The 13,679-nt window shown below is 37.0% G+C and overlaps 1 protein-coding gene across 1 annotated transcript in view; it reads right to left on the reverse strand.

Annotated features, from left to right (window-relative positions):
• Nucleotides 1-4,673: 4,673 nt before the first annotated feature.
• The window catches only part of ZFAT (zinc finger and AT-hook domain containing), an 86,881-nt gene continuing 77,875 nt past the window's right edge, over nucleotides 4,674-13,679 (reverse strand). The window contains exon 16 of the mRNA XM_032182854.1: nucleotides 4,674-5,613. Coding sequence (XP_032038745.1) covers nucleotides 5,374-5,613 — 240 coding nt within the window. The 3' untranslated portion in view covers nucleotides 4,674-5,373. The remainder of the gene's footprint in view (nucleotides 5,614-13,679) is intronic.

Consider the following 13,679-nt stretch of genomic DNA (forward strand, 5'->3'; position numbering starts at 1 on the left):
CCTACCCTTCCCACCAGGACCAGTCCCACTGTCTGGCTTTATTTCAAGTCAGGGCAATAATAAAGGAACCCAAAAAGGAACCTCAAGTGTGGAGGAAGGAGCAGCCGAGAGGGGCTGGGCTGGGCTGATCACCCCAGCCACTATGCCACAGGAGGAAAGCAGTCGAGTGTGGGATCAATCAGCATACAAGAGAAAGACTCTTTAAATAACTAGGATAACTATTGTCATTGCTTTCCTTCAACCTCACAGACATGAGCTTACAGATTTAAGATGTATTAGGAACCTTAAACTTCATTTAGAGAGAGGTGAAAGGAAAATACGTAGCTGCTCTAAAGCAGCTCGAATTCTTCATCTGGAGTCCCTGCCTGCAGACAGTGCGGTCAGAGCAGGAATTCACTGCCTTGCTGGAGTTACTTGCTGACCAGATGCTGCCGCAGCAGCAGTGGTTTCCTTCTAGCATTCTTACGTCGAGCTTTTGCTCCCCTGTAACTTGAGGGCTGAGTCTGTACCCCTTGAGAAACACATCGCAGCTGATGGCTTTGTATCAATCTGGCACGTCACTCCCGTAAGCATCAACAGGCTCCATGGGCTAAAACCTCTGTCTGGTTAATCAGGTTGGTCATTGGTATCGCTTTCTCAGAAAGAAGTCATTCTGGGACGGTGAGTCTGCGGTGATCTGCTTCATATAGGACTGAGAGGAATTATGTTCACTTACAAGCAGTGCATTTTTATCCCTTTGTGTTTAGCAAGAGAGAAACTGGCATTGCTTTCCTTTTTCTCTGCCTCATCCACTTCGAGGAGTGACTGTGGAGAACATAACAGACTCCAACAGAAGCTTTTGTTAGGAACCTACAACAATGGCTCTGCAATTTGTGCTGCCCTTTGAAATGTGTGGTGCTGCTTGTAATCACTAAAGCCCAACACAGGCAATTTGAGCAGGGACACATGAAAGATCACCTAACCAATTACCTGTACCTTGTGGAATTATTCCCGAGATGAATATGATGCTACATATTCATGTCATAATATCAAGTTTGATGCCCTCAGGATGTGCCAAAATATAACTCTAAGTGAACATGAGAGTCTTCCAGGATGAAAAGTTGTCCTCATTTCAAGGAAGAAAAAAAGACAAATGCAGTCACACTGCTATTGATGGAAATGATGTCCGCTAATGATGTGAAAGCTGGAAATGCAAATTGAGAAGCTGTCAAGTCATGTGCGGTACAACTCAGTAACCTCCCTGTGATCAGATTATAAAAGGGAAAGGAACATCTTCAGTTTGTCATGTTAGGAGCAAAGACTGTATTTGCAGCATTTTAGCAGCATTACCTAAAGAAAGTGCATTTTTGCTAATGATGCTGTCTGCAAACAAGCTCATGTCTAAAATTTCACATACAGCTCAAACATGCCTACAAAAGGCAGGAACTGTACCGTGGCATCAAAAAAAAAAACATAAACCAAAGAAAAACAATCTCTGTAATTTTGTGTACAGCATCTGCTTCACTCTACTCTACTACATGCACTCTGATAGCAACCATCGTTATTCTCACATCAAAAGAACAGCAAAATAAAAATCAATATTCTTTCCAATTCAGTACTAGTTGCAGAGGTCTCAGTTGAACATCACTATTCTTACAGAAATAAAACCCCACATTTAGGCAGGGCTTGCTGTCTTTCAAGGCATGAGTGGTTGACAGTGCTACCTCCATGAATTAGGTGCAACTTTGAGAAAAAAGTTCTCCTGAAGTGAGACTTGGGTGTTCAGTATGCTTTTATCCCTAGAGTCTGATGTTCAGAAGGGCCAAGTACTTAAAAATTCCTCCTGGGTCAATTTCCACATCTCCGTGGACCTCACTGAAGCTTCAACAAGCTGGTGCAGCAAATGACAAAACTTTTCCATGGGCAGGCACAAAGAGCTCAGGCCAAAAGTCAAACCCTGATTTTGCAGTTGAACACAGCTTCAAAAAGATCCCTTACATAACAAATTCTCTGTCCACTAAGAGTTCATTTCTTTGAAAATTTGAGTATTTTGCAATATTATTTCCTGTACTTTCTTCCTTTCTCTACTGTGGTAACAATACTTGCTTATTCTTGAGATGCAGGTTTGGTTTGTTTGACATTTGTAAAGTACACAATAGAAAGGGATGGAAAAGAAAAAAAAACTTGGAACACCCAATTCTCAAGCCTTCTCCTGTGGCTTTTGTCCTTGCAGGGCTCACATTTTCCCCTCTGTGTACAGATCGTTATTCCATTCTGTAACACAAGCAGAGATTAGCTTCAAGCATCATTCTTACCTTACATTAAATAAGACCTCGATGCCACTAAAATTATTTGCAGTTTCCTTCTTCCATTTATTAAAATCTTTGCACGATTCCAAGACCTATCTCCCCTGTGCTCAACACCTTCCCGGAACCATTTGATGTGTTCTTAGCCCTGCACATCAGTTAGCCCAGTCGCTCGATTTGCGCATGCATAAACTTTTAAAGAGCAATACTTGCTAAGTGTTAGCCTAAAGCTAGGATAACTCCTCAGTTGTCAAAAAGGAAAACCAGAAGACTGCATAGAGTAGCAAATGCTAATAAAAATTAGTAGTGTGGGGAAGAATGTATAATTTTCAGAAGCAGGAGCTACTCAACTAAAAGCCATAACTCCTCATCTCCCCTGAACAGGAAAGGTCATCTAATCCTCACAAAAGAAACTGGATAAAAGGATTTGAACCTACATTGAAAACAATCTGTGCTGTTTAGGTGATAACAGAATCAGACCTTGTCACGCAAAAGAGTTAATTCTTACCTTCTTGGTGGTTCCCAGTTCAGACAAAAGACAATTGGAACAGCTGGGGCCTCTCCAAACAAATGACTGGTATGGACAAAGCTGTTTTCTTCCCTCCAGCAACCTGCTTCTGAAAAATAATTCTTTGGATATTCACTTTGTGAAGTGCAGTGACTTACATTCAAGAAGAACGTAAGTCACTCCTCATTACAGCTGCATATCCTAGAAAGATGAAAACATTATGGCAATAACAATTTGTACTCAACACAGCCCAAAATCTTTCCTGATTTAGGATCATAGAATCATCCAGGTTGGAAAAGACCTTCAGAATAATCGTGTTCAGCCATCAACCTGACCTACCAAGTCCCATCACTAAACCACATCCCTTAGTGCCACAATCACACATCTCTTAAATACCTCCAGGAATGGGGACACCACCATTTCTCTGGGCACCCTGTTCCAATACTTGGCTGCCCTCTCTCCATGAGGAAATTGTTCCTACACATCATATGTTACTTTTCAATTCAGGTGCTTAAGTTATTTCTAAAACAAAAAGGTTATAGAAAATTAACACAAATATTTACGCTTTAAAGTCAGAATACCTAAAGTCAGAATTCGTAAAATTTAGTAAAATGAACTGAAGTTTCTTCCTCTAACACAGCAGGAAGTATGGTACTTCCAGTGCTGTATAACAAAAGCAAGTCAAGCCTTAAATTACAGTAGGTATGCATGGCTATGACTTAGTGGAATTAAAATAAAGAACAAAACAAATTAAAAAAACACCCTAACCCTTCCTCTGAAAATTATTTACTTCAGAATTCTTGGATGATATATAGCAAAATACTTTTCCATTTTCCCCTCACAGTCAGGTAATAATACAATACGTTGCTGAATTGACTCAGAAAGGTTTTATGTTAAGAACACAGCTGTTACTACATACAATCACAATGCTTTTCTGATGCTTTTCCAAATGTAGTTTAATAGCAAATGGTCTATTTTCAATAAATTCTAAGAAAACCATTTGAGACTGTTTTCTTCTCTTTTAGATATTAGAAAGTTGTTATTGTATATCGACACTAAATGTTAAGCAGTAATTACAAAACCAAGTTTCTGTTGCAGATTAATCAAGTTGGTATGTTTGGTGCATTATTCTCTATGTTACAATTATTATTGAACACTTCATGGCTCATTTTATATAAGTTTAGTGAAATCAACACTGATATTTGTGACCAGGCCCAGAGTAAATGGCAAAAAGGTCTCTGTCCTAGAAACCAAATGTCCCTGGGACATATAAATTTATTATCACCACAGATAAGGGAGAAGCTAACACTAAATGTTTGCACTCTGATTTTGTATAACATTGATAAAGAACAGCAGAATTACAAGAGGTAGGCAACCAACTCACTGCATTTCATCAATGCATTTAAAAGCTTTTCTTCACTTGTCCACTCAAAATGCCCATAAATAAGCTCAGTCACAAAAAATTCCTCCTAGATTTCTTTACACTACTTTCTTGATTAGAAACTACTGAGTGTAGGAATAATTTGTCAGAGCAAATGCAAATGCAAAACAGCATTCTCTACTTAGCTTTGAAAGGGAAGTCAACACTTAAAAGAAAACAAGACAATTTTGTTATTAATTAATAACTTTTATAGCTCAAATTTAAAAATATTAAATCAGAAACAATTCAAGATTCATGGAGAAAAAATCTGGAACTATATACATGCATAATTAAGAATATCTAAATTTTTGTCAATATTTACTTAATTTTTGTACAAGTTCTTTCACACAGTCATATTTACAAACATCTGTTTAAAACATATGAACATACATCTTTAATAGAATTTACAAATCATTTGAATATATTTTTTTCATAAAAACAGAAGATCATTTCACTGAGTTGACAAACATTTGGTTTCATCATATGGTGGGATGGAAAGTTATCATTATCCAATCATTTAAAAAATAATTATGCTATTGGTACCCGAAATTATCATATATGGCTTTAAATATCTCCCAAATTATCAACTCACGAACACAAATGAAAGTCTATCTGTGGAATATTTATAACAAGTGTTGAGCTTTTCTTTGGGTTAGGTCCACAACTCTGCAAACACATTCTAAGCATATACTCAAAAATAAGAAGTCCTTCTAATTTTACAAAAATAAAAAAATAAAAAATCCCTGCTCCCAGTAAAGTCAAACACATACTTAGTATCTGTAAGATGGGATGAATGGGAATGAGTTTTCTAGACGTTCTAGCTTCCCATATAGATATATTTATTTATTTTTTTTTGTGGTATAACACTTTTGAACAGACAATATTTTGGGATATTTACAGGAATCAAATGACAGATTTCTTAAATAACGATGAATATTTATTCCTCAAAATATGTACTTTTTCCAGGGGAAAAAAATGCAAGGAAGTTTTGTCTATAATGTCTAAATTACTGATGCAGTCCAACCAGATCTAGTATTATGGTCTCACCTCACACATAATCTGAAAATTTGTCAGCTTGATTGTTTTTGGTCTTGTTAGGAAAAGAAATGAAAGTTTTGGCTTTGGCAAATCAGTCAGCTGTCTCCTTTGAACACCATTCTCTAGAGCTCCTGCACAGATTGTTCCACAGTTTGTTCTTCTATGGGCTGCATCGCTTCCTGAACGTAAACTATGAATTCTGAAGCCTCTCCACCCTGTGTATAGACAGTCACTGTCTCAATTCCCTCCACTTCGTCTGAAGAGACTACCAGGTGATGCTGTTCAGACAACTCCACTGAAGCCTGCTGCAGAGTCTCTTGTATCATCAAAGTGTGATTGGCTGACTGCTCCTCTTCTTTTACCTAAGAAGAAATTGAAGAGGTTACAGAAGTTTCACCCTTCCAGTAAATAACTGGTACTGTGATGATTAATGCACACACAGCACAGAAATTAGAAATCAGACAGTTTTGAAAGAAAATATCAGTTTTACACAAAATTTGTAATGATCACTTTGAACAAGTGTATAGCCATACAAAATACTGAAAGCAGTAACTCAGTCTCATTTATATGCATGGAGAGCTATGAAGCTACAGAAACACAGGACTTTAGGAACAGCTTTAATCTCTCACCAGTCATTCACTCAAAACCAATCTTATTTAAATAAATCGGAAGTCAAACAGCTCCTCCAGAATCACTGATGTGAGAATATGTCTAAAACCACATGAAAAGACACTTAGAACCCCCATTTTTTAATTTATTTTAAAGCTCGTTAAACTACAAAATTCATTGTAACACTACTCATTGTAACCTAAACTTAATGGACTTTTATTTAATTAAAAAAAAAAAGTGAAATGCATTAATGAAATAACCTCCCTAATACTGATTTGCAAGGCAGCAATTTTTACATGATTGAAAGGATATTTACAGTAGCAACTGAAAATAACAGACTTTTTAATAAACATTTTTCCTGTCAAAAAAACATAATGCAACATATTTTGGTATCAAATTTAAAATAACTCAACTATTTGTGAATTATCAGACTACAGTACTCACTAGGATTCAAGAACAGATCTTAATTCTTCACCCCATCCAGACAACATTTCTGTGCACAGTGCTCCAGGCCAACAACAGCACACTCAAAAACTAAGTCATGTGTAGGAAATGCATTCTTACAAATATTAATGATAAAATAAGGTTCTTTTGGGTAAAGAATGGGATAGCTATTTTTACACGTGCAAGAATATGGGAAGGCATTTGTTGAGTGTTTTCAGTACACCACCACTCCCTTTGTTCATTGATTTGTTCATCTATTTTATTTGCTTGAGCATAAAAGCTGACCCACTTGCATCTGCACCACATGGTTAATCAGATCCTCTCTTCCTTTCCCATTTGGAAAACAGGTAGTTTTTATTAAGGCCTATTTCCCTTTCATTTAGGCTTAGCAAATGTTCTATGAAGTGAGCTCGCAGACATAAATCATGTTCATTTCTCACTATAAGAAAGTAACTTACTGAATTTGCAGGACGTCATATTCTCTACAGAAGTGCTTTATTTCACATCATCCAGTGTATCTATAAATCACCAGCTTATACAAACAACAGGGCACGAAGACAGCATCGGTGGCTCACCGACATACCTTCACAGAAAGCAAACCTCCACGGTACTTCCAATAACCACACAAGGGGTAATATGAGGAGAACAAAGAATCAATAAATTATCGGTTTACCAGATTTCAGTGTAAACCTTGTATTTCAGGGCAGCGTATGTTGTGTTCCTGGCAGCACTGAAGTCGTAAGTGATTTTGAAAAAACAGGTCAAACATGGTAGATTCCAAAGCGTGGAAGTCTACTATATTACATAGATTAGTAGCTTTCATTTCTATGAAATGTTTCTATGTAGTAGATCATTTCTATGCGCTGCTTTCTAAGCAGTATTATTAGAACAATGAAGTCCAAGAAAATATACTGAAGTTCAGTATTGGTGCTTAAGAGGGGCATGGGAACAGTAGGGAAGAATTACAGAGAAGTGTCCAAGCATGCATTTGACTCCTTGAAGACTTGGAAGGAGAAAAAGAAGTTCTGTGAGTTTATTTTCTAGGTGCTCTTTTTTTAACTTCATTTTTTTCCCCCCAAGCAAGCATTCCCGTTGCTGTACACTGACTTTCCTTATAACGTTTTTCTTCCACGTTTAAAATATCTGTCAGATCAAGAAGATTACAGGGATGCACAAACCCCATAGGACTCCATATCACTTTGAACTTTCACTCAATTCATCAGGCTATACAAAGCTTTTTCTTGAACAATAACAAGCCTGTTCAGGTGTTAAATTATTCAGAGGTCCCAAAGTCAGTATGTCTGTGGTACACTGATGAAATATAAGTGGATTTTAACTGGCGAAAGATTTAACTTCTAAAGAGAATCTTACCATTGTCATTGACCTTACTGCAACAGCACAGTTGTACCTACTGATGCTGACTCTGGCTTTGTTGCACAGGATTTAGATGATACGGATAAAACTATGGGAAAGGGATAAAGCCCTTTCCATGTTCTGTTTCTTTTACCAAGTGTACCTGAACATTTTAATTTGAAGTTATTTTAAACAGCGCTTGCTGGAATTCAAGCTCAATATCCTACAAAATTGGGCAATGCAGGTCGCTTTGTCTTGACACAAGAAAATTTGCAACCACCCTCTGAAAAACAAATTTCTGTTGACACAAAATATGGGTAGCCCCAAAATTATCCTTTACTAATGGAATCTTTGAGTTTCTGTTCAAGATGCAACAGGCTAAACCATAAAAAGAAATGTAACACACCTTTCTTCTCTTGATGACATGCCTTTTAGGATTTTTTTTTTTTTCTTATAGTGGGGGGAAATGTTGTTAATTCAGGCAGAACTCCGCCTTTTTTAATTGCATCCTGCTCTTTCCTGAGGCTACTTGCTGAAGTGGCAGCTCCTGTTCAAAATGGAAGGATCCACACAAGATCTACTAATATAGGTTACAACAAGTGGACAGAAGGCTCATCTCTGGTGGATTTAGATAGGTAGCTGCAGTTAAAAATGTCAGGTAATTATAATCTTACAGTCCTTGATCCTGGGGATCTTCAAACATACACAGATAGGAGTCTTCTAATATCATTTGGCCTTTCAATTATGTCATGTACAGTAACTCTTGTGTTAGTGCATGATACATAATCCTCTGACAATGTGCCTCAGGCCAGAAAAATTACACTAAATTTACTAAGAGCAGCAAGAATGCACAACACAGTCTGAAAAGAATCTTGTACAGTCTCACTTTAGTCACTTTAAATCAAAACCCATAAATAATTTCGAATATAGTTCTTTGAGTGTACATAAATAATGAACAAAGGAAGATAAATAAAGCACAGTTGACATGAAAATGAAATGAAACCAGAATCTCATTCAATTCAATAGCAGCAATCTAATACTTATTCAGTTTTATATGCTTTTGAAATGAAAATGGCCAATAAAGAAAGTTAATTTAACCTCCCTACCTACCTTTATCGATATGGTTTTATTACCCTTGTCATGCAGGGTAAAGAAGACTAATGCCCCTATTTCTAGTGTTTCTAGTTTCCAGTACCTTTTTTTTGGACAGCTATCTGTAATCCTTTTAGTTTGACAAATTACCACATTATTTTGGATATTTACATTTCAAATCAGTTCAATGTTTACATGCTTCTGCTTGGTTCCTATTAGATCGTTCCACAGGGAATCATCTCAAAACGCTAATTTACATCCCTCAATTTGATGAAACAGTGGGACAGCTGCCATCAGAATGAATGAAGTTACTACACTCAATTCTTTTTATTGGCATCTCAAATCTTTTGAAGAGTAGCATCCATGACCTCTTTTCTGTTTGAGAGCCAGCTGAAAAGCATCTGGCTGCTTATCCTTTGCTAAAGAATGGCAGCAAGAATCTGAAGCCATACACAGCTGGCATACTAAACCAATTCATTACCTGCATAAATATTTTTTACTGGCTTAATGTGCCTCTCATGAAAGTTAATGGATCCTCTGCCTTCATGTCTTTATAAAAAGCTCAGAATTTCTAAATTATCTAAAGTTCTAAATGCAAATATCTGAGGGCCATCCAAATGACACAAAAAGTGGGTACCTCTTACAGGAACCTCTTCCTCTAAAACCAAGCAAGTCATTTTTATTTTGAGATAAATTAATTCAAGCCATTGAGGAAAATAATGCTTCTTCCCTTCCCTGGAAAGTAGAAAAAGGAAATATGTACAGTAAATTGCTGCTAAAGCTACTTCTTTATTCTGGAGCTCATCCTCAGAAATAATGATTATCTTAAATTTTCTTTGAAGTCAGCAGGAGTACCAGAGCCATCGTGTTTAAAACAGCCTTGTTAGGCTTGACCCAAAATCCTCTGCGGAATCTCTCCCTTGATTTCAGACTGAATGCTGCCTTTCAGGTTGACATGAAGAAAAAAAAAGTTAATCACACAGATTTTGCAGGAATTCAAAACCTTACACTAGGTCACAGTTGCTTCTATTTGTATTGTAAGACACCACAGTAAGAAAATTTACATATTAGCTACACAAAAGCTGAAGAGGAAAAGTGAATATAAGCTTTCTAGATCCCAGAGAGCACCTGGATATGTGATGTGCCAGCTTACATTGCTGCCTACAGGACTGTCTCTCATTTTGTTTGGTGCCACTTGGTAACTTGAACTCCATCCTTTCTTATTTGAGTTTACGTATAGATATATGAAAAATACACACAGACATGCACAGAAAAACGCTGTAATTTGATCACATGAATCTCTATAGAGAGCTACAAAACAAACACAAGCTGGCACACCATAGTTTCAGAACAATAGGAGAATTCAATATGCAAGACTTGCTTTGCATAAAATAAAAAAATGCAAAGTGGCAAACAAATCTTCCTACTGGTGATTTTTAAGAATGTTTAGCCACTGGCTGGTCGAATACACCCTGACAGAGAGGCTGTGACTGGCTGTGTCCCCTGTCTGGCAGAACTCTGTATCACTAGATTTCCTTCTGAGGAAATAAGGCAACGTTGCCACCATTTCAGGAGCTCTAACAGAGGGCAGTAATGTTGACAGGAGATTTTATCTGGATGTTATACAGATGACAAGAACTCCACAGAAGCTAAGAAAGCAGGGACATCCTTCCCAAATAAAACTTCCCCTTGCTGGCACCATCAAGTCAAACAATAAAGTGCTCCATGTTCTAAAAGAACATCAGTCTTGATTATCAACCCATAGAGAACTGCATGTACTGGCAAATTTTCTGGATGAACCCAGCATCAAGTAGGCACAAAAGAGCCAGGTTAAAATACAAAGAGTGTTGCTGAGGTACAATATGCAGGAGCCCTTGACATGACAGCCATGCTAATATTATTAGGTGCTTATTTTTGAAGGTGTGTTATACTATAAAATTCTGTTCTGTGATCATCTTCAAGCTGATGTGTAATCTTTGCTGTGCATTGCTTCTGCTGTCACTTTGAAGAAAGTGGCTGTTGCCATGGTATGATTTTACCAGAGCCTGAAGAGATCACAGAATAAAATGATGAAAGGAACTAAAATAAAGGGTGAAATGCATGAAATTCCAGTGTTTTCCTAAGCTTGATAAAGATCTGCTTGGTTAGTGAAAGAGTTGATATATTTATTCTGCAGAGCAAGTTATTTAGAAGTCCAGGTTGAAAACAGGTTACCGTGCTTTTCAGGAATAGACTTCATCCTAATCCTGCACTCGAAGCTACAGAGATAGTAAGGTCAGTCTGTTGTTTTCGAATGGGAGAAAACAAGAAAGCGTTCATCAGCCAATTGCTCTTCTTTACTGGTAATATTAGTGTAGTGTTTTAGACCAGGACTTGGACTGTATCGTGTTCTACCTGAAAAAAAGTATTTCGTGCCCCAAAGGCCTTATATTTTCAATATAAAACATGAGACAGTAAGCAGACACAGAAGAAGGGAAATGGGTGAGTACAATATGAGGCAGCAATACCTTTGTGTAACAAGCAGCAGTATCAACAGACCAATTGCCTAACCAGAGATGATTGGCGTCATCATATTTCTGAAGACTAATTGAGAGAAGACAATGAGGTACAAATTGTTCTTCATTAAATATCCACATAACTAAGCACAATACGAAAGAAGGCATTAAGAAACTTGTTTGGAAAAAATAATGAGCAATTAAATCTTCATGGACTGATCAAAGGTGAGAGTCAAAATCTCAACAGCTAATGAGAGACAGGACACTAGGTCGGAAAGGAGTACAAAATCTTGGAAATGAAAATAAGGCTTTGTTGGATGTGGCAAAAAAGACAGGAAGATCACGTGGACATCCTGTAAGACAGGCAGACTAGAGAGAAGTAATATTTAAATTGTTCTGAGTGTATACAAAGGGGCAAAGCAGCATCTGTGAATGTCAGAAAGAAAGAATATCAAAGTAACTGTAGCATAAAATAATGACAGCTTGGTCAGCCATTTTAGCAGAGCGGATAAAATGAGAACCCAAATAAAAATGAGCGTGCACAACAAGTCAGTACCATTTAGCCCATCACCTGGATGCCCAAGCATCCTACCTGAAGAGGACACTAGCTTTCTGGCTTGATAACAGGAAGGACTTACATCCCATCGGATTGAACTAGAGTCAATTAATAATGACCAGTTGTGCAGAAAGACTGGTATAATCACCTTAGTGACTAATAATATTAATTAGTGATTAATGCAATCTTCTTAGTGATCATCAGAGTGAGCTTGAAGTGATTGCTCTAGAGCCACAGGAAACAATTAGATGATAGATGCTATCTCTAGATTGTGTAGAGTAGCCAGGTAGTTTTGCAAAATGTTCACACAGACAAAGATCCTGCAAGTCAAATGTGTGCTGTATATTACTTAGGAAGTGAAGCCCTAAATTTTTTACTAAAGCTTTTACATGCCAATGTGCTAAAAGAACAGTGGCAGAAACGATTCTGTTGGTAGTGGCCACCCAGGTATATTATTGAGAAGAATTAGAAAATAAGGAAAAGTACAGGGATTTGAGGTGGTGAACAATACCTTTGGCATAGGTTAGTTGGATTTTTTTTTTTTTTTTTTTTTTTTTTTTTTTTTTTTTTGGTTTGGTTGTTTTCCTCTCTGAGAGAACAAAGTGTGCTGCTGTGCTCTAGCTGTTTTGTTTCTATATATCAGGCAGGCAGGATTTGTTCTGAATGAAGATGGATCTCCGTAGATTGTTCAGACAGGAAAAATAATATTGAAAACAAGATTTAAAGCTTTAAACACTTATTTGGTGATAAGTTTCTTAAACCAGGACAATAGCTTCTGCTCTAGTAGGACATACAAAACATATTGTGGGTCTAAAACCAGCAAATTAGCAGAATACTTTTTTACCCATATCTATGTGAAAATAGTTCAAAACACAGATAACACACAACTAAATTTCAATGGATCTTATGGTATACTTTGAGACTATCTGCTGCTCTGCTCAATAAACTGAGGCAAAAAGAAAAAAAAATAAATTTGGACAAAGAACCCTACATAGAACCCTCTGTTTTAAAGAGGTTTGGTAAAAATAATACACCCTGCAGTTAAGCAAAATAAATGAATTAAAACAAAACGTATCTTGTTACTATTACACATTTCTGCTAATAGGCACTGGAAATGGACAAGCAACAACTCTAACAAAAAATAGAGATGCTGGACACTCTCCGAAAAGGAACAACTCTCTGATGTTGCTGTCAAGACAGAGTGATTCGAGAAACAAGCATTCAAAGACGTTCATATGGTGAAACCAAGAAAATGCATCTTGAATTTTGTCTCTCCAGAGAATAATTTACAGTTTGTTCTGCAAAAATAACACGAGTGCTCATTTCTGAGGGAAACGTTTCTTCACAAGAAGCTCAGTGTTTAAAACAAACAAATGCTTAGCTTATCTTAGAATCATGAAGGTTGGAAGAACCTTCAAGATCATCTGGTCCAATCATCACCCTACTGCCAATATTGTCCTCTAAATTATTCTGCCTGGGAGCTAGGAAAATAGTTCTCCTATGTAAATAATGGACTGAACTGGCTCTGCTAGCAAAACAAACAAAAACACAAACAAATCAGTCTCCACCCTATGGAGTGAGGACAAAAGTGCATCTGTAATAGGTCACACCGTCAAATCCACATAAAGTGAAGTAACTTGTTTTACCATGCTTGTCCCTCCTCCTCCCTGCTACATGCTCTGTTCCTACAGAAGTGCTTTTCCCCCAATTTCTCGTCCATTTTTACTATCCATTATGAATGAGATTTCCTGTCTTTTTAAGCATTTATTAGCATCTTTCATAGTTATTCTTCAAACTTACAATTCGGTGCTTTAACATTTTCCCTACCTTGTTACATTTTTTTCTTTAAGCAGTGCAGAACAACTCAAATTCTATGCCA

This window comes from Aythya fuligula, chromosome 2 (genome assembly GCF_009819795.1).
Source record: "Aythya fuligula isolate bAytFul2 chromosome 2, bAytFul2.pri, whole genome shotgun sequence".
NCBI lineage: Eukaryota > Metazoa > Chordata > Aves > Anseriformes > Anatidae > Aythya > Aythya fuligula.